Raw genomic sequence first — 21632 nt, 5'->3', positions numbered from 1 at the left:
ACCCTTCCTCCAAATTTTGCTATTGAGGATAATCCTATTCACCCCATTCACACCCTCAGTCACTGGCAGCAATGTCTATGACAGTTTTCCAAGCTGTTGGATAGCTAATGCCAAAAGGTGGCAAAAGACCCTCTTGAGGAGAGTGAGGACTAAGCAAGGATTAAGTAATCAGTTGCCATGTCTTGTTGGTTCTTCCTCCAGAACCTGATATGATTTGAATGTAGAAGGAATGTAGAAAGATAGTCTAAGTGACTTGTCCACAGGGGTGCTAGCTCTTTTACATAGCACCCCTGTGGACAAGTCACTTAGACTATCTTTGTCTGTAAAATATAGGGGGTATGGTGGGATTAGATGGCCTCGAAAGCCCCAGCTCTAAATCTTTTATGTTATGTTTGTTAACTTGAATAGAATTACCATAGCTCTTTAACAGAGAAAAGGAAGCTGTTTAATTTAGTGGAAGGAGCACTAAACAGTACGTATGAAGGTTTGAACCTGAGGTCTGCCAGTAACTAGTCATGGCACCTTGAAAAACTTAGTATTTTTGAATTTCAGTTTCCTCATCTGTTGAAATGTGGAATTAAGAGTATAGGGTAATAATGCCTTGTATTTAAAGCAATTCCTAGCTTACAAAGCACTTTTAACTTGGCACAGTAGAGTAGATGGGCTTGGAATCCTACAGACCTCAGTTTGAATCTTCCTTCTGACACTTAAACAACTATAAAGGACCTTGGGTAATTTGATTAACCTGTTTATGCCTCAGCTTCCTCATCTATAAAATGAGAATAATAATAATAGTATTATTAGTATTCATAAAGTTTTGAAGATTAAATGAGAAAACAGGTACAGTGCTCTGAAAAACTTATCAAGCTCAAAAAATCCTGGCAATTACTAATGATTATTATTATGACTTCTAAAGTCTCTCAGTTAACTTTTCTGACTTCTCCCAATTTTAGAAATTCTATGATTCACAAATCATGTAATCAGACAAAGAACCTAGCAGCAAATGTCTATGACAGTTTTCCAAGCTGTGGGGCAGCTGATGCCAAAAGGTGGCCAAAAGACCCTCATTCAGAGAGGGTAATGATTAAGCAAGAATCAAAATTATTAAAACACAACTCCCACTTCTCCACAACCTCTTTTAAAATGTAAATAAGATTTAAATTAAAGTCAACAAACCTGGTTATGTTATCATGGTGACTTTATCTCAGCAATTATTGAATATAGCATATGTAAATGAAGTAAAATTTAAGGCAAGGTGTACTGATTCTCCATGTTGATGTGAATTGCCACCAACTCTATCAGTCACTTTAGGCTCATGACAAAGATGAGTTGTATCATCCTACTGTTTACTGCATTTTAATGTAAAGTATATAAACTTAATCTTTGGGGCAGCTAAAAGAACCACACTATCTGTTATATTTCACAATAAAATCTGATATTAAAGAACTCTTCAACTATCAAAAAATTGAAATAACTTGAGAGCAGTCAGAATAATTATTGAAATATTCTATTCAAAATTAACAAATTTTTATTGTATTTAATTTTAAAAAATAATATTCTTTCATGATAGAGAAAAGAACGAGCTGCTTTGAAGAGATCAAATGATCCACCTGAAACCAACTACAAGCCAAAACAACAAATTTTAAGTTGGACACTCAAAGTAAATGCAGAAATTCAGAAAATATGATCTACTATATTTATCACTGGGATTCACAAGTACCATTATTGATAGAAAGGAGAAAGACTATTGTTTGCTGTTTATGAACACCTAAGTTGCAGACATCACCCTCATTAAATGGCAAGTGTACATGTAGAATATATTAAGAAGACAAGAAAAAATTTCAAGATAGTAAGATTTACTTTTATTGAACAAAAACAAATAAAAAGAAATGCCTTTGACATTAAAAGAATTTTGTGCGTTATAAAAGGTTGCTTATTGAGAGCATACAAAGTCTCAAATGATATGGAAAATGCTGGTAATAAGTGCAGCTCTTGATATAGTCAGAATGATGTTTGGCAAATTATAGGCAGAGAAGCTTTTAATGGCTTCACTAGCAGATAATAGAATGGGAAGAACTGTCTAGTCTCAGGACCTTTGCAAATAATCAGTAAAACCTTTCTATTCTTCATTGTATATGGATGAAACAGATAGATTTAAAAATACGTATTTGATTACATATGGGAAACTACTGATGGAAATGTCACCTCAAGAGAACTTTCAGTATAACTGACAGATGTTTTAATGAACGGACAACTTGGGGCAGAATTGTAATGCACTTGGCATTAAGGGAGTTCAGTCAACATGAAAACAAAACATAGGTCTATAAACACAAATTAAAAAGGATAGTTAGGTTCAAAAGGGTACCTAAGTACAGGTAGTAGGGTTCATTGGAAAACATTAAGCCTACAGTCAAGAAGTACTGAGTTCAAATTCAGCTCATGCCTCAGACATTAGCTGTGTGATCTGAGACAAGTCATTTACCCTTGTTTGTCTCAGTTTCCTCAAGGATAAAATGAGCTAGAAAAGGAAACTGTAAACTACTCCTTTATCTTTGCCCATAAAGTGGAATCATGAAGAAACAAACATGACTGAAAAGAATAACAACAAAAATATGGCCCCTTCATGCAATTTGAACCCATTGAATATTTCACAATCACTGAGGAGCTACAGTTTTTTAAGCTGTTACAAGATTAATAAACTTTATGAAAAAAATTACTATAAGAAAAGATGTTTGTAAAACTGTGTGACAATACAGAGGCAGTGCATAGAGGATTTCTGAATTATTGAGTAACATGATGGCTTTCTCATGGCAAAATATTTTGAAGCGTATTCTCACTAAAAGAAGAAATTGTTATTTCTTAGTTATGATAAAAGATGAAGCAATTATTTTTGTAATAGAAATTTCCTTTTGCAACTTGCATGTTATCAAGATAACTTGGAAAACTGGCTACTCTAAGAAAAATCAATATAATGCCTTCAAATTCTTATTCTAATCTAGTAAATTGACTGCAAAAGTTAAACCTAGTTAAAAAGTAAAAAGTTAAAGCTAACAAAATTTCCCCTTACTGTTAAAACATATCAGAAGATTTTATATTATTTATTTCAAAACTATAGAGATTCCTTTAGACATTACTATTTTTCCTACTTTAAAACCAACTCAAATGTTGTGTGAAGGAAATTTACTCTTTTGGGGTCTCACACTTGACCTCACCTTCTGCCAACCATTTGACCTGGAAGCCAGGACTGTGTGAGGGAAATCATTGGGTAAATTAGATCACTTGAATCCATGGGAGTCTGCTTGAGTTTGTGGCACCTACATGAAGGTCACAGGACTGTGGCCTATAAACTTGATTGGACATGACTCTGAATTTGATCCAGAAGTGAAAGAAAGGATAAAAGCTGGCCAAGGAAACTGCTGCTGCTACCTATTTCTGATCTTTTACCTATACAAATGATTCTAATAAATTTTATTAATTTAAGGCCAGTCTCAGAATTTCAATTCTTACAATGTATTTTTTGCCCATTTTGCCCAAAGCCTATTCCTAGCACCACATGATACAAGTTTCTGAGACAGGGGAGGAGAAAACTTTGAAGAAATGGGAGCAATATGCTAACTATCCCTGACTGCCCCTGGCATACATGGCTTTTTTTTTTCCCCTTAAAAGAAAACAAAACCATCCTTGAGACTGAATTGGCTTCCCTCAAGAGGTTTATATTCTAATGGGGGAAGACAAGATACACATATATAGGTAGATACATACATATATATATATATATATATAAATTTATATATATATAAAATAGATAGAAAGTAATTTTGGAGAAGACATTATTAAGTAGGGAGATGGAGAAAAGCCTCCATTCAGGAGGTGGGATTTGAGCTGAGTGAGACTTGAAGGAAATCAGGGAAAATAAGTGAAGATGAGAAGAGAGAGGCTACCAGAGGTGTGGGGGACAGTCAGTACAAAGGCACAGAAATGGGAGATAGAGGGTCATAGGTAAATGACAACAAGCAGGCTAATGTAGCTGGATCAGAGAGTGTCTGGAGAGGATTTAAGTGTTAGAAGTCTGGAAAAATAGGAAAGAGTAAGCTTGTGAAGAGTTTTAAATGCTATACAAAAGCATCCATATATGACATGAATTTAGAGGTAACAGAGAATTACTGGGGTTTACTGAGTAGAGATCTAAACTTTAGAAAAATCACTTTTTAGTCATGTAAAGAAGAGATTATAGTAGGAAAAGTCTTGAGGAAAGGGAGATCAACTTGAAGCCAGTAGTAGTCCATGTATGAAGTAATGAAGGCTTCAAACAAGAGTTGGCTATGTGAGCAGAGAGAAGGGAATGCATAAAAGTCATGTGGCAACTTACTGGACAGGTAGAGTGAATGAGCATGATGACCCTGAGTTTGCAAACTAGAATACCTAGAAAGATTGTAGTGCCCTCAATAATTATAGTGAAGTTGGGAAGGTGGGAGTTGGGAAAGGAATTTGGGGGTAAAGAAATGAATATTATGGGCAAATTGGAATGCCAATAGGCAGTTAGGTTTAGGGCTGGGGGTACAGATCTTGGTTTTGTTTGAAATAATGTTCTTTATCTTATTCACTCCTGTAGTCTTATTGCATATCAAGCTGTGCTTTGGGCTTCTCCTGAGTTATCTTAAATACCACCTTAGCCCCCTACTGGTCATAACAAGTGTCTGAGGCTGAATTTGAACTCAGTTCTTGACCCAGGTTTAAAATTCTATTCACCCTGCTATCAAAATAGTTTTTGGCAGGATTGTGAGCCAAATCCAAATCTCTTTGCTCCAAAAACAATGTTCTTTATGCTATACCATGAGGGATACATGTGGATAATAATTTTTACCCTAATCCATGGAAAAATTTAAGGGTAGCCTTCAATAATGTCTCCATCCTCTTTCTACTAGGAGTACAGATATTACTGTTTCCCTGTAACCAAAATAGTTTTAAGTTAAGTTCCTTGAGGTCAAGAGCAGGGACAGGGATGGTTCTACCATTTTGGAACAGGAATAGGGTAGGGGTTGCTACATAAAGGCAGAGAATAAGGGTAGGGAGAGAGGAAACACTACAAGTTCCTTAAGGGCAGTCCCAAAGACCCATAAACAAAAAAATCATATCTTTCCCAGAAGCTTATTTTCTACACAGCAGGTATTTTAATGGTTTTTGAATGAATGAATGCTAAAAGTCACCTTTTACATATCTTGTTTGATCCTCTACCCAATGCCTAAATCCTCCCTACCATGTCCTGTCCAGTGATCACCCCACTACTGCTTGAACACTACCAGTCATAGGAAAATCTACTACTTCTCAGAGGCCCCTATTTCAGTTTTTGGTACAACTAAAATTATTAGGAAGCTTTTCCTTACATTAAGCTGAGGTCTGCTATTTTATCTATGCACTGGAATTGCTTTTATTCTCTGGTACCATAAACTGTAACCCTGCAAATGTCAGCAGGTATCTATCATGTACCTCTGAAGTCTTTTTGCCATTAGGCTAAATATTCCCAGTACTTCAAACAATTTTCTCATCATCATCCTGGTTGATCTTTTCTGTTTAGGATGCAACTTACTCCAAATATGATCTGAACAGTCTGATTCTCATCTCCTACTTCTATTAATGAACTGCCAGTGTACATGATTTGACTTGACAGATGAGATACACGAATTCCTAACCATGTCATAGTCACAATGAAGGAAAAACAAAACAAAATAAAATAGTAACCAGAACTTGGACCAAGACATTAAGCTCTACAGTCTCTAGTAACTATTATCCCTTTCCCCAGGGGAAGTCCCATGTGCACTAGGTTATCCATTAATTTCTTCCCAAAAGCCTTCCCGCTTTGATTCACCGGCTTCAGTTGTCACCAAGGGCATACAAAGCCAAAGGGTCAAAGAGAAAAGGAAACGGAAAAACAATTCGGTCTCACACTTAGAAAACTCCTAAGCCTTTTCACTTGTAACTGTATTTGTCCTGGGTTTCTTAAGCAAAATGCCCATCCCCTTTTGAAGAGAGACCTCTCCTTCCGTTTACATAATTTATAAAATAGCCCATGCTCCTTATTAATGTAAATTACATCCTAGGGTTGTAAAGCAAAAGAGATGACGTGTCCAGTTCTTTGCAAGAGTTAAAGCGATATATAAACGCTAGGCATTATTATTTATGATTATTAGATATTATAATTATCAGAATATATTAGAACTTATAATTATTAGAACTCCAATAACCCTGAATTTCAACCACCAGTAGGAAGATATTTCTTCCCTCTGTTCTCGCCGACTTTATTTCAACATGGAAAAACCAAAATCACAACTTCCTGCTGAGGATCAGAACTCTAGCTTGGTGCATTCCCAGATCCATGGTTCTACCTGGAGTCCGCAAACTTGGGGTTTCCCAATCCCTATCCCCCCCACCCCCACCCCAGCATTTGGATAACAGTATTTCAACAGCATTGGCTTCGTCATCTAATGTTTTTCAGAACTTTATTCTGAGGAGGGTCCACAAATTTTGCCGGGACACAGAACAGGTGGAAAACGCCCCCTACCCCAGCCCCACCAAGGTCCTCGCTCCGGAGCTCCTGGAACCTTGGGAGCCGGCTCGCGCTACTGCCCCAGGACAGGGTGGGGGGTCTGGACGCTCCCAGTCCCTTCCTCACCCCTGGCCCTAGCCCCGGACCCAGCCCGCTGCAGGTCACCTGTAATTATAGGAGGCGAACTTGGCGCTCTCTCTCAGCATCACCCGGTAGAGATCTAACACTTGTGTCCGACTGGAGGCTGCCATTTTGGGAGGGAGGAGGCGGGGGAAACAAACGGGTCCTTTTCCTGGAGGCCCCACATGACTCAGTGGGGCGGGCGTAAATAAAGGCCGGGGCAAACCCGGAGAGAGCTCTGCTTAGCTCCGGGGCTGGGGCCATGGGTTCGGCGCGGGGCTCAGCATCTCACCGTTCCCTGTTCCCTGATACCTGTCTGGGCCCTCGATAGGCTCTAGAACCCAGATGGTTTTGTAAAGAGAAAACAGGCAGGACCACGGGCAGCTAAGCAAGGTGAAGCGTGGAAACCTAGTAGAGTCAAAACATTGGCCCAAATTCCCTCCTCCAGATAGATCTTCTGTGGGGGACTAGAAGGGCGCTGAACTCTATCTTGGAAAGATTAAGTTAGGGCTATCTAGCCGGGGCTCCTCCCCTCTCCCTCCCCACCATTCTGGGATCTTCTTCTGATACTCAGTATATTCCAGTGTATTAGCACGGAGGACCCTTTGAAAATAAAACCTAACTACAGGCTGCAAGGCTGGGAGCCCTGCTAGGTTTCCAAGATTCCTGCATAAGTGACAAATGACATTTCTGGCTTCTAGAGCTGGGTAAAAGACCTCAGAGACCATCTAGTACACGCCCTTTGTTTTACAAATCAGCGTTTTACAAATGAGACAGCTCATTTCACTTCAAGAAAGTTTCACTAAAAGGAAGAAAGGAAGTTGGTTGAGTGATTAACAGTTTTGGCAAATAATAGAGCCAGGGTGCGCGTCTGTGTATGGACTTAGAAGGAAGAAGTATGTCTCCGATAGAGCAGGTTTATGCATCACCTTGCCGCAATCTTTCCTAACTCGTAGTCTGTGTCCCAGTTTCTTTTCATTTCCGATTCTGTCCCTGGGTTTGAATCTATTGCGATGATGCAGCTGAAGTTTATGTGTTGCCCTAGATGGGAAGCAGTTCCTATTTCTGGGACTGAAGGTAAAATAAAGGATTCAAATCTCACTACCTGTATGACATTGGACAAACCTGGAGAAGAGAAGATTCGGAAACGAGAAGAGATGGTTTTTAAGTATTTTAAAGTCTGTCATGTGGAAAAGGAATTCTACTTATTCTCTTTCGCTGCAGAAAGCAGAATAAGGTTGAAGTCGCAAAGAGAGAATTCAGGAAAATCTTTCCTCCCTCTCCTCTTTCTTCCTTCCTTTTCATTCTTTCCCCTTTACTCCTTCCTTTCTTCTCTCTTTCCTCCCTCCTTTCCTTTCTTCTCCCTTCCCTCCTTATTTCCTTATAATGAAGACAATTGGAAAATGGAATGAGTTATCTCAAGTATTACTAGAACTCTCCTCTCTGAGAGTCTTTAAGCAGAGCCTGAATAACTTATTGAGGTAATTATACTGGTGGTTCCTTTCCAAGTGAGGGTTGAAAGTCAGAAGTTTTCACCAACTCTAAATTGAGTCATTTCACGTCTTTGGGCTTCAATTGCATCACTTGTCAAATGAGAGGCTTGGAGTCGACGACCTCTTCCAATCATAGATCTGTGCTCTCATGATGCTAAGTTTTAGACCCGTTTTAAAAACTTGTCAGCCCATTGCTATTGCTTGCGAGCCACACATCTCGCTATAGTCTGTGGGCTTTTAGTTGGTAAAAGCTTTTACTGTGGTTTTACTACACTCCTACCAAAAACAAACTACTCTTACCTAGTTCAGAAAGGAAAACTGGAACTCAGGTAGTAGATTACTAGAAGCACAGAGAGTCGCAGCGTGCAGCTGAAGTTGCTAGGTAAAAGCTTTTTTACTTATATCCAGGCACTTCTGAAGACGACTTGTTATGGGGCCTTTGGAAAAGGTCCCATGCGAATTTCAAAATGGCGGCGCCCAGGCTGCACGAGAATTAGCTCTTCACTGGGTTCAGTTCCTTCTCTGAAAGCGAAACTGCCTCTAAATTGCCCTTTTTTTTTTTTTTTTTTTTGGAATTTCCGACGTCTAGGTTGTTCTGGCAGAGTAGCGGGTGAGTTCGGAGCCAACCTTCTGGAAATGTTCTTGTGGGTTAATAGCGGGAGCTTGAATTTGAACGTGGATTTTTCTGACTTTTAAGATATCCCCCAGTGTCCGTGTTGGCTCTTAGGTGAGAAGTCTTGTTGCTTCACATTCATTTTGTGTGGGAAATGTAAACAGTAGGTCTGGCTTGGAAAAATTCAGCGCTTTTAAAAAAATGCTTTTTTATTTTTTTATTTTGGGGAGTCTGCAGGAAATTTAGAAACACGTCAAGAAGTGCTGGAATTTTTTTTTTCATGCTCTTTATGGATAGACTCATGCCTGTCACCTCCTTAGGAAGTCGTCACTCGCATATCCCTACCCCCCACACCCCCCTTAAATTTGACTAGTTTCGTGGTTTCTTTTTTTGATACTTGGTTGAATTCCTTTCTTTTTTTTCCTTCTTGCAAGAATGAATGTAAGCTGAGGTACCAAGAAGGCCTGGATCAGTTCTAATTCAAGTGTGGTTGGTTGCAAAACACTTCGAATATTTCCAGTGTTACATGAATAAGACAAAGACTTTTTGGGCCATATTTTTATACTCTGAAACAGAATAATATTTTTCTCTTTTAAAAATTTCATTCCCCTTTGAAAGGGAAGAACCCTCTCAAAACTCTAGAATCTCTAGAATAATTTTGTCATGTTATTTGGTGCTGTTCATATATAACATCCCCAGTTCACTTCTTGAGTAAAGTATTCACGATAGTGACGAGTCTAATACATATACTTTAAGTCTTTGATCTCTGTCTTTTTTTCCCCCTATTGATCCCTGTTTTCCAACATACTTAACCTTTCCCTGGGAACACTTTTGCATCAAAGTATATGTGAATTAATTTGGTAGAATTGATTGAATTCTTAATGCAACATCCTACATCAGAACAGATTTTAGCTCATGAACTGCATTAATTTTCACAGTAGACTTCACTTGCTCACAAACACTTAGATAGAGAAGACCAAATGTCATTTTTAAAATCTTTAAAAATGTTAGATGATGAAAGGTGTATACAAAACAGGATAAAGTAGTTGGGGGAAATAAGCATTTACAAAGTGCTTACTATTGCATTTCCTTCTCATAACAACCCTGTGAGGTAGGTGCCATTATTGTCCCCATTCTACGATTGAGGAAAATGAGACTGAGAAAAAGCAAGTGAACTTGCCCAGGGTCATGCATCTAGTAAGTGTATGTCTCTAGGCCTAGCTATTCACTGACATTTCTCCATCTAGTCGTCCATCTATCTGTCTGTCTCTTTATGTATCAGATCAGATTATGTATATATCAGGGTATAAGTCCCTTCACCATGAATAAAGGCAGCTTTCATTTATTTCCCAATTACTTTTTTTCTGAGTTTCTAACAAAACCATCAGACAAATTACATATCCAGTACTTTCCTGCTTTCTAACTGATATGTACTTATTAAGTACTTAATATTTACAAGGCACTGTGTTAGGCTCTGGGGATAGAAATACAGAATTAAAGGCAGTTCTGCCCTAAAGAAGCTTATATTCTACTTGGCATTCAACATCTAAACTTGCCAGCAAAATTATAGCTATAAAGTGTCTGAAATGACCAATTTACCCAAATGTCTCATATTGCTGTGATGCTGACTGAGATCTTGGTGGATTTGTTAGCAGAGTGTAAGCTCTGGGATATTTTACTATTTTGAAATCAATCACATCAATACTAATATGCTTTTAGTAAACAAAGCCTGAAGATAAAAGGAAGTTATGTCTAAATTGTAGAGGACCTCACAAGTTCTCTTTGGAGAGGCGAACTAGGGAGTTGGTAGATTTATTTGACCAGCCATATAACAGTAACAAATAATTTCATGGGACACTTGGTACATCTTGTAGTTCATGATGAACTTCACAAAAAGATTCCATGAAAATGACTGACAACTGTCTAGTACAATTAGATTTAGAAAACATTTTACAAACATCTTATTTAATGCATATAATAAACCTGTGGGAAAAAATCACTATTATCCCCACTTTTCAAGTGAAAAAACTGGCTTAGAGAGGGTAATAAGATTACATGAGCCTCTTTCTTCCCATCCCTCTCAATATTCTTTCTTTCCTTCCTTCCTTCCTTCCTTCCTTCCTTCCTTCCTTCCTTCCTTCCTTCCTTCCTTCCTTCCTTCCTTCCTTTCCTTTCTTCCTTTCTTTCTTTCTTTCTTTTCTTTCTCATCCTGTCTTAATATCAGTTATAAGACAGATGGGTTGCAAAGACTACGCAATGGGAAATAATTTGCCCAGGATCACACAACTAGGAAATATCTGAGGCCAGTCAATACTATTTCACATGCCAATTTTGTTAGCTCTTATGATTCAATTATCACCACTCTCCTGATGACTCACAGATCTATTTGTCCAGTCCTAATACACCTCCCACCTTCTAATCTCATATCTCTAATTGCTTTTATAGTCTTGAACTAGATATCTGGTAGACTTCTGTTATTCAACATAGTGGAAATTTAATTATTTTTTGCCTGCAAACTCCACTCTTCCTAATTTCCTGTTACTGTCAATGGTATCACCATTTTCCCAATCATCTAGGCTTGAAACCTAGGTGTTATCCTCACCCTTCATTCTCATCCCCCATATCCATTCAGTATTCAAATCCTGTCTTTTCTACTTTTAAAAAATATCTCTCATATTTACCCCCCTTTTCTCCTATGACAGTGCTACCACCCTGATGCAGGTCCTCACTTCATACCTAGACTATTGCAATAATCTTTTGGTTGGTTTCTATCTCAAGTCTCTCCCCACTCTAGTCTGTTTCCACTCATGAGTCAAATCAACTTTAGTGACTCCCTCTAGGATCAAATATAAAATCCTTTTTCTGGCTTTTAAAACTTTTTGTTACATGACCCTCTCCTACCTTTTTTGTAATACCTTATCCTTCACCCATGAACTCTGACCCAATGACATTTGCCTTCTAGCTTATTCCTGACATTTTCTCTGGCTGTCCCCCAATTCTCTCCCTCCCCATCTCGACCTAGCCTTACCCATGCTCAGAAGACTCAAACTTGTGTATCACAAATATGTCTTTCCAGAAATTGTACTAAAAAGCACGAGATGTATACATTATCACAAAAATTAGACTATTTTTTTTAAACCTTTGTCTTCCAGCTTCTACTCAATACTATGTATTGTTTCTTATACTAATTGTGGTAAGGGCTAGGCAACTGGGTCTCTAGGCTTGGCTCTCTAGCCACCTAGATGCTCCTACACTGACTATTTTAAGAGAGGATGCTTTCTAACTCCTTGCACCCAACAGTCTCCCTAATAGATTTTTTACATGCAAATAACCATTCTCCCTAGGGCAACACCTGCCTAAAAGTAGTTTATTGTAGTCAAGTATAATTTACCCAAAGGTTCATCCAACATACATTTAATGATTAAAATGATATCATAGCTTATTTATTTAGACATCTATTGGTTCAATGAATTAATCTATTAGTACAAAAGGTAAATAAGAGAAGATCCTTGTCTGGAATGAATTTGTAATTATTTAGCACAGTGCTATTAAGGGTTAAATGTTTGCTGAATTGGATATATTTAAGTATTATTATGTTGTAGTGTAATTAGGCATAAATAGAAAGCAACCCTCATCAGTAGGTGGTTGGCAACCAGGTGATGATTTTTTTCCCCCTCTAGTAGCTTATAAAGATAATTATTAAAATGTGGAGAAATTGTCAGTCTACTTTGGTCAATAGAGAACCCAAACCAATGAAACTATAATTCTGTTTCATAAATGAATTAAGCAGAAAGCCCAGTAGAGAAACAATGAAATTGTAGTCCTGTTGAGATATTGAAATAAGCAGCTCATGTGAAACTGTATTCTAAATTAGTTTTACACAGCTCAAACTGCTAGGGAAACCAGAAGGTAGAGGTGAGGAAGGAGAACATCCCATAAAGAAAGATAGGTTTATTATGAGAGGTCCAAGTCCCACAAAAAAAGCCAGACTTCTGGTCAAGACCAAAAGACCCCCAGTACTATGACAGACCTTCCTATATACTCCAAAGAATATCATAACATATACCAAGTTAAAAATACCATGTTAAAAATAGATCAGGATGTATTTCTCATTGATAGAAGTCACTTGATGGAAAAGCAGGGAGTACTGGAGCCTGGACTAGTGACACAAAGGAAAAAAGTGGGTGGTGTTGGATGGTACCAGGCTTCGAACCCCAGGTCAGGCCTATTTCAAGACCATGATTACTGTTGAAGGTGCATGATATAGCAACTTTTAAGGGTGGGGCTGACACTAAGGCCTATGCTAAAGCACTTATTTACTTAATTCAAAACCTTAATACTTATAGTAGAATAATTACAAAAAGCCTACTAAACTCATGACTTATGCTGACTATCTTAGAATTGCAATTACGATTTTCTCAAAACTACTGCTAACATTAAAATCCAATCCTTGTATTAGGGGGTAGGGGATTTTTCATTCATAGGCTAAAAAGAGTTTGATGAGTGAAATGACTAAACAAGAGTTTCTTTAAGAGTGTGTGTGTGTGTGTGTGTGTGTGTGTGTGTGTGTGTGTGTGTGTGAGAGAGAGAGAGAGAGAGAGAGAGAGAGAGAGAGAGAGAGAGAGAGAGAGAGAGAGAGAGAGAGAACAAGAAAGAGATGTGCATTTTAAAAGCACCCTTTTGACTGCTGAATGAGAATAGACTGGAGTGTGAAAGCCTTGAGGCAGAGGATATCCTGAAGTCCCTTGGCTAGAGCTTGTGGGAGGCAATATACTTGCACCTACCAGGGTGTGTGAGTGGAAGAAGAGGGCTTGTAGGAGATGCCAAAGAACAGAAACCAAACTTGGCTACAGATTTGGTATGGGAGATGAGTGAGTAAGGAGTTGATAGTGACTCCAGGGCTGTTAGTCTGGGAAAATAGCAGCAGGAGCTCCTGGAGGGCTCTTTTGCTTATTTTTGTGTTTCTAGTGCTTAGTAGGCCCTGGGTGTGACATGTACACTTTTAGTTACTGTTAATGATTGACTGATGCTCTTGAGAGTAACTAGTAGATTTGGAAGAGGGGTCAGTTTTTGAGTTCAGTTTTGAACATGTTGAGTTTGAGTTTTATATAGGACAATCACTTTGAAATACTTAACGATTCAAGACTGGACATCAGGAGAGAGGTTAGGGCTGAATAGATAAATCTTACTTAAAAAATTTTTTTTAAATTTTAATAACAAATTTCCACAAAGGTTTTCCAAAGTCATATGATCCATAGTCTCCTTCTCTTCCTGCTCCCAGTGCTGGCAAGCAATTTTTTCTGGATTATATGTGTATTATCACAAAAAATAAGTGAAAAAATATATTTTAGAATTCATATGACCTACATATCCTAGAGATAGTATACTGCAGTTGGGATTTGAACTGACCTCTCCAAGTTCAAGTTTTTCCCTGATACCAAAAGCCTCCTTATAGAAGACGTTTCGAATTTCCATTTTCCTTGAGAGTTCTGTTTAGCTTATGAAATGCAGAATGTAGACTACATATAGATATAGATAAGCCTTTTTAACCCATCTTTTATTTGTTTCAATTACTCCTTTGTTTTCTTTCCAAGTGCTCTCTTCTTGCATTTAAGATTGTTCTTAGATGCTTTTCTGTACTGGAAAATTCAAACCTGGCCTTAAATTTGACCTGTTGTGGTGTGAGTCAGTTTGTATCCACAGTTTTGTTTTAGTCCTGGAGTTATGTTTGTGTCATGAATGCTGTATATTCCTCGTGTAGCTATAAAGCGTTTAAAATGATCTTTGTAGCATTTTCATTGGGTAATTTAGTTATATTCCAGCATCTATACTTGAATTTTAATTTAGTCACATTTTTAATGGAGTCCTCTCTTATTTGCACAACTTTTGTAAATGAGTGTTGTATCATTTTTATTGGATAACTTAGTTTTATTCCTTGTATGTGTATGTTTGAATTTTAATGCAGTTGGTCACATTTTTAATGGAATTTTCTTATTTGTAAAGCTAACTAGTATATATAAATAATGTTGATGCATAGTATAAATATTCAGAGATTCTGAAATGTTGATTTTACTGTAACTTTTAGTCTTTTAAGCTACATTTACATTTCTTCCTATTAGCATCCCTTTGATAAAGCTTAGTGATAACCAGTTTAATAGGTCTTTTTAGTTGTCTGTTCATATAGATGAATAATTTCCTCTTGGGAGGGCTCTTCTGAGGCTCATTAGCAGCTCTGTATAAGCACTTTTCAAATACACTTAATTAAAATCTATTTTGAGAGACTTAGAAAGTCATAGCAAATTGCTTATAGAGATTCCAACTTCATTGATCCCTTTTCCTAGCTTCTTAGAGTTCCTTTAGCTGTAGGCAGACACCCTGAAATGATGAGTAAATTGACAGTTGATTTTATAAAATATACTACCTTTCAGCTAGAGGTTTTCCTTTTGCTTCATTTAAGATAAAATAAGTCTTTTCCTCCCTCTCCCAGACACACAGTAAAATAGATTTAACTAAATATGAATATTTATTTTAGCCTAATGTTTAGTTAGTAACAGAACTGTACATTTTTTTCCCTGCCACTTATAATAAATGACCATTTTGGAGCAGTTTTCTTAGTTGCCTGGTTTTAGTTGTATATTTAGATAAAAAAAAATTAGTAGCATATTGGCAGAGAAAATAAGATGGAATTATTCTGAAAATATTAGAAATATTTTTCACAAGTTCTGATGAAATTTTACTGTTATACAAGTTTTTAATAAATTTATTTGAAATATAAATTACAGAATCAGCATTATAGAATTTTAGTATTGGAATGGACTGTACTCAGTCAATAAATATGTATTATGTGGCTACTATGTACCAGGGACTGTGCAAAGTACTAGAAATACAAATATGAAAAGAATGCAATCCCTTCTCTCAAGGAGCTTACCACATAAAAAAAGAAAGCTGAAAAAATTTGGATGGGTAGACACTGAAAAGGTAGCCTGTTGTAGGAGCATGGTAGGAAAAAAATCTGTCCCAAAATGTAGCCAGCAAAGAAGGCAAGAAGAAACAAGATGTTCTGACCTGGGTTCCCTCCTTAAGGGGAAATTTTGGCTCCATCCTTTAATCAGAGAGACAGAAGATAGTGATGAGATTTTTGGGATCTTGCAGGATAGGATGGTTTTTACAATAATCAACTTCCTGGGCATGATCCAGAAGTCAATGGCCTTCTAGCCTAACCCATAACTGGGAAGTGATCCCACTTCAGGACAGATGATCTTCTGTGCTCTCTTTGAACAGTTCCTTCAAAGGGGAATACCCCCCTTCCTTCCCCTACCCCCACCTTTTCCTGAAGCAATCTATTCTATTATTGGATTAATTAATATGGTATTTTTCTAGTAATGAAGACTAAACTTCCTTGTATCTCTTTGCAATCCCTGTTTATTTTTCTCAATTCTCCTTTTTGAAGTTGAGCACTGATATCACTTGCTTCTTTGTAACTTTTGCCTGATTCTGGACTCTGGGGCCAAATTGACTCTAATCTAAGGGTTCTTAACATTAGGTCCACAAACTTGTTTTTATTTGTTTGTTTGTTTGATAGCATTATTTCAGTATAATTGGTTTTACTTTTAATCCTGTGTTTTTTTATTTTTTTTGTAGTTAAATACATTATTTTGAAAAGGGGTCCGTACATTTTACTGTCAAAGTGGACCATGACAAAAAAAGTCAAGAACTCTTAATTTTCTTTTCATGACAGACTTCATATACTTGAACATACTTGAACACATATCCTGCCTGAGTCTTCTCTTATCCAGGTTTAATATTCCTACTTTTTTCCTACTGATTCTCCCATGATAGACACAAAGCCCCTTCATTCATCATCTTGGTTGCTGCTCTGTGGATGCTTTAAAAAAACAAACAAGCAAAAAAAAAAAAAACAAACCACAAAAAAGAAAAACCTTTTATAAAGTGGTATTTACTGAGTAGATATAACAAAAATCACAAGTACTAACATTTCTTCCCTCCTCACACATATACCTGGGGACACTCCCCTAGACCCACTTAGGTCCTAAGGATAGCAGGCTTATACCTACAACAGTTTCTATGAAGAATTTAGCCCATCAAGATCACTTTGGACTATGACATAACCAATGGATGAGTGTGTATTCCTCTTGGCTGACTTTGCTCTGCTTCTTTGCTAGATCAAGCAGGTCTTATCTGAGACTTTGTTCCTCAATTGTCCAAAAAGTCTAGCATGGACTCTTTAATTTCTGGATCTCTGTTGGCTTACCTGCCTGACTTTTTTTTTTTTAATATTATGGTTTTTATAGATTTATTAGTAGTCATTAGAAAATAAAGCCACATGGTCTACTGCTTAGTCAGTTTTAAAAAAATGCACCCTTGCCTCCTGCCTAAATAGTGGATAGAGAGCCAAGAGGAAGTACAAGTCCAGTCAATTTTATTCTCCTGTCTGTGTCATTATGTAACTGTTTTCATCATCATGTAAGACAGGAAGCCAGTGGGCTCATGGGAAATGTAGTTCAAGGATCCCAAAATTTCCAATAACACATGAGCATGCCTATTATAAATACATCATGGAACACTACAAGTGGTGGGTAGAAACAGACTTTACCTTTGTTAACTTTTAAAAAACACAGAACTATTAAGTAGTCATAAAATCACTCTTTAATCAAGGGAAAGGGGGAGTAGGGCTACTTGGCCTCTTTTGCAGAGCTGTGCCTTGTGCAGAGTCCAAGAATTGAACAGTGCTTCGCTCTGCTCCCTGATCCCCCTGGGAGTGACACTGCGCTAGATGAAGACTCCCCCTGCCTGACTTTTTATTTTTATTTTTAATTTAAACAAAAAAAACTTTTCCCATCTTAGAATCGGTACTAAATATTGGTTCCAAGGCAGGAGACTGGTAAAGTGACTTGCTCAGGGTCACATAACTAAGAAGTGTCTAAAAACAGATTTGAACCCAGGACCTTCCTTCTCTAGGCCTAACTCTCAATCCACTGAGCCACCCAGCTGCCCCCTTTTTCTGACTTTTTAAAACTAGCAAGGACTCAGTGTAATCGGATACTCTTTCACCCTTGAATAGGAAAGAATAGACAAACAAAAGCAGGACCATGTTATTATGTGCTATGTAGAGGTGTCCTAAGTGGAGAGAGAAAAGCTTGAGACTTATAGGACTCCTTACTCAAACTTGGACAGGCAGAAAAGCTCTTGTGGGTGTTTTCCAGCTTATCTATGCTCTTTTTAAAATGTAGAACCATGAAGGAGAATATGATGCAGTAGAAAGAGTATTACATTTGGAGCCAGAGGACTTGGTATTGTATTCCGTCTCTATCAATCACTACCTATGTGATGGAGGGCAAGTAACTTAATCCCTTTGGGCTCCCTGTCTCTATTTTAAGAGCAAGAGGATTATATTGCATGGCCTCTAAGACTCTTAGTTCTAAATCAGTATTGTTATGGGTGTTCATAAGGATTATTTCCTTCTTCCTGGATACCAGGCCATTCTTGGTACAACCCAAAATCTTATTAGTTTTTTTTTTTTTTCCTGCCTCATTATCCTCTTGAAGCTGTGTAAAGGGAACCCTCTTCCCAGGGTCACATACTGGGGTCCAATCTGTGTCTTGGTGTACGTCATGTGAGCATGCTCCAGCATGGGTCACAGGACACTGACCTAGGCTCCAAACCTGAAAAAGATTAGATTAGGATCCAGGAGAAAATATAAAAGAGGAGGTGCGAAGAGCCCGCTCTTCGCTTGGTTGGGTCTCTGGAGGTGGGATGGCGTGGTGAAGAATGGAGTGAAAACGAGCCAGAGTGCAAGTCAAATTGCAGAGGCTGTTTCTTCTAGTGCCATCTGCTGATTTTTATTTTTATACCCTTTTTTCTTCATGATCTCATACAGGTTTTGATTTTCCCATACTTTTAAAATCACATATTAACTTTTGAAACATCACAAGATTGGCATTTACTAATTATTTTACTGTGGTTAAACAAAGAAGCAAGCTTGTGAAGAATTATTCATTATGGCCTGGCTTAGTTGGAACTTATTCTTTTCAGCCATCCATAAGGTACTAGAACATCAGTTCCTAGCTAAGCATAATAGTTAATTATATTTTAACAAATTAAATCATGTATATAGTTACGTTATACTATTCATTCCCATCATAAATCAAGGAGATAGTTATGGTAGTTGATTACATCTAATAAGATACAATAATATCAGTCTGGTCCAAATTTTGTTCCCATGCTGTTCTTTCTGCTATAGGGTTAATAAGAATGCAGTTCTGGTAGGGTGATTCTGTGCTAATTTGTCATTGCCTTAATTTCCTTGTGTTTCACTGTTTCTTTGGTCTGTAGGAGTTTGGGAACAAACTCAGGCCAGGTATTTTCTTGCTGGGAACTTTAGAAACTTGCATTAACTCACTAACTGCTGGTTTTTTGCTGGGTTGATTCTAGGGGAAATTTCTATACTCTAGAGGGTTGTACAGGGGTTTATTTTGGGATAGTGGGTAGTCTGTGACTGTGATTATTCTTGCCATGAACCTGTATTGTTTTTCTGTGTCTTCTTTGAGCCGAATAAGGATATTGATTGCAATAATTTCAATGTAAGTGATTGTCACTGTAAAAAGAATCACATGGGGTAAACTGAGTGTGGAATTTCCATCCTCCTGACAACCTGCCGTGCTGGATTGTCAGAGCTTGTGAGTAGCCATGCTAAACCTCACAGCCTTGATGGCTTCAGGCAAGGAAGTTCCAGGAAGTGGTCTCTCTGTTCCCTTGGACCAGTGGTGAAAGGACTTGGGCTGAGAGAGAGAGCAACATGAGAGGGAGCCCGCATGCCTAGTTTGAGAATAGGCTTCAATCTCTTTGTGTCTGTGCCCTCTTATTCAAATAAATATTAATAAACTCTAGGGAAATTAAGCACGAGTTCCAATTCAGTTTTAATAAAGCTTATTGGGCTTGTTGTTCTCTACAGATAGAAGGAGAGATAGCTTGAGATACTTCATCAAATCTCTTGTTAAAATGTAAGTTAAACTATATTTACATCATTCTTTTGATTTAATGTGTAATCACAATTTCTAAAAAAAAATGAAGTTAGTCCTTTAGGTTAGTCTGTCATAGATTGTTCTTGATGAAATCATTCTGGAGAGTTTTGACATAGGGAAACCTATTAATAGGCTCTTTGAACAGTGATAGACACCTGAACTAGAAGGGTATCCATGTGAGTTAATAATGACAATAATAATAGTTACTATAACACTGTAAGATTCATAAAGCATTTAAAATTTATCATATCTTTACTTTGTCCTCACTATGGTCTGGGGAGATTTATATGGATGCTTTATAGATGAGGAAACAGTCAGGATGAATTTCTTATACAATATAAGAGATAAGGAATCTTATCCTATCTAAGGGAGTGTTTCAGGTTGACTTTGAATTCCATTCTTCCTGACTCCTAGTCCAGTGCACTTTCTATTGTACAACACTGCTAGAGATTTCATGGATTTAGAAAAGACAAGATTTAATATGTGATTTAGATGTAAGGGATGAGGGAGAAGGAGTCAGGGATAATGTCAAGGTTCCAGACCTGGGTGATTAGAAAATATGGTGAGGCTGGCAACCAATAAAAGGGAAGTTCAAAAGGTGAGAAGGTTTAAAAGGAAAAATGATGAGTTCATTTTTTTTTATCCACTGAATTTGAGGTGTCTATGGGACATCTACATTGAAACCTCCAAAAGATAGTGGACATTTGTACCTTACCTACAGCTGAAGAGAGTATGTATGGCTGTATACACACACTTATATACACATGCACACCTAAACATAGATGTTTATATATATTTCGTAAGAATATTGTCTGTGTAAGGAGATGATAATCAAGCCTTTGGGAGCTGATGAATTCACCAAGTAAGAGAGTATACAGAGATAATAGAAGAAAACCCAGGATAGAGCTTTGGGAGCATCTACTATTTAGTTCAAAATCTTATGTGAGTGTCCTAGAAATGGAATTTTGTAGTGTTCCCCCTCTTTAATAAACTATCCCATCTCAACCAGAATACTAAAATGAGAAGAGCCATTGTCAGTGGAAAATAAAGTCTTAGGATGAGGAAGTTGGGGGTGGGGAGTATGGGGGGGCTTGGAACCTATCAGTTGATAGACTGTAGATGTATGTAGATATATAGGTATGTAACTGCTCCTGTCTCACCCTCTCTTTTACTTAGCTTCTCTTGGGTGACAACTAGGCTTTGTTCATAGTTCATAATGGTGGGCTTAGGTCCAACCAATCCAGATTAAAATGATTTGCCTCCTATCAAGTACCTTCATTTTGAATACCGAGACATTTTGTTATTAGTTGAGAATTTTAAATAATTTAAAAATACCAAGAGTAATTGTCCTGTCAGGCTACTCAGGAGTATCATTTTTTCTTTTGTAATCCCAGATTTGATGGCTGATTGTTAAGTCATGAAAAGCTACTCAGATTGGTCTAGTACTCTAAATCCATTATGTTATTGTTATTAGTATTATTGATATAGACATTCGGGTTTTTGCTGAAGAGATTCATTCTTGAATTCCCCTTATGGTGGACATATGATGAAAGAATAGCAGTGTTACTTGAAATAAGAAAGACATAAATTGAGATTTTTATCTCACCTGACACCAGTCACTCAGCTTTTCTAAACCCGAGTTTTCTCATCTGTAAAGGATGGATAATAATAACTGAAGCATTTATTTTCCGGGGCAGTTGTGAGATTCTGGTGAGCTGTGTAGTGTTTTTTGCAAGTCATAAAATATATGTATACATGTCAGCTATCCTTAGTTTTTTATTTGAAGAAATGATTAATGATGGAAATAATTCACTTCTTAT

The 21632-nt window shown here is 37.4% G+C and overlaps 2 protein-coding genes across 3 annotated transcripts in view; one reads left to right on the top strand and one right to left on the bottom strand.

Annotated features, from left to right (window-relative positions):
- LYRM4 (LYR motif containing 4) overlaps positions 1-6950 on the bottom strand; it is a 216029-nt gene extending 209079 nt beyond the window's left edge. The window contains exon 1 of one of the 2 annotated variants that reach the window (XM_044667942.1): positions 6710-6937. In XM_044667942.1, the coding sequence (XP_044523877.1) occupies positions 6710-6795 (86 nt within the window). In that variant the 5' untranslated portion in view covers positions 6796-6937. Of the gene's footprint in view, positions 1-6709 lie in introns of both variants that reach the window. The other variant, XR_006505782.1, reaches the window with a different exon arrangement.
- Positions 6951-8774: 1824 nt separating this feature from the next.
- The window catches only part of FARS2 (phenylalanyl-tRNA synthetase 2, mitochondrial), a 433185-nt gene continuing 420327 nt past the window's right edge, over positions 8775-21632 (top strand). The window contains exon 1 of the mRNA XM_044683724.1: positions 8775-8884. The gene's annotated coding sequence lies outside the window, so the exon portion shown is untranslated. The remainder of the gene's footprint in view (positions 8885-21632) is intronic.

Source organism: Gracilinanus agilis, chromosome 1, assembly GCF_016433145.1.
Source record: "Gracilinanus agilis isolate LMUSP501 chromosome 1, AgileGrace, whole genome shotgun sequence".
Lineage (NCBI taxonomy): Eukaryota > Metazoa > Chordata > Mammalia > Didelphimorphia > Didelphidae > Gracilinanus > Gracilinanus agilis.
This window is presented reverse-complemented; position numbering and strand designations above follow the sequence as displayed.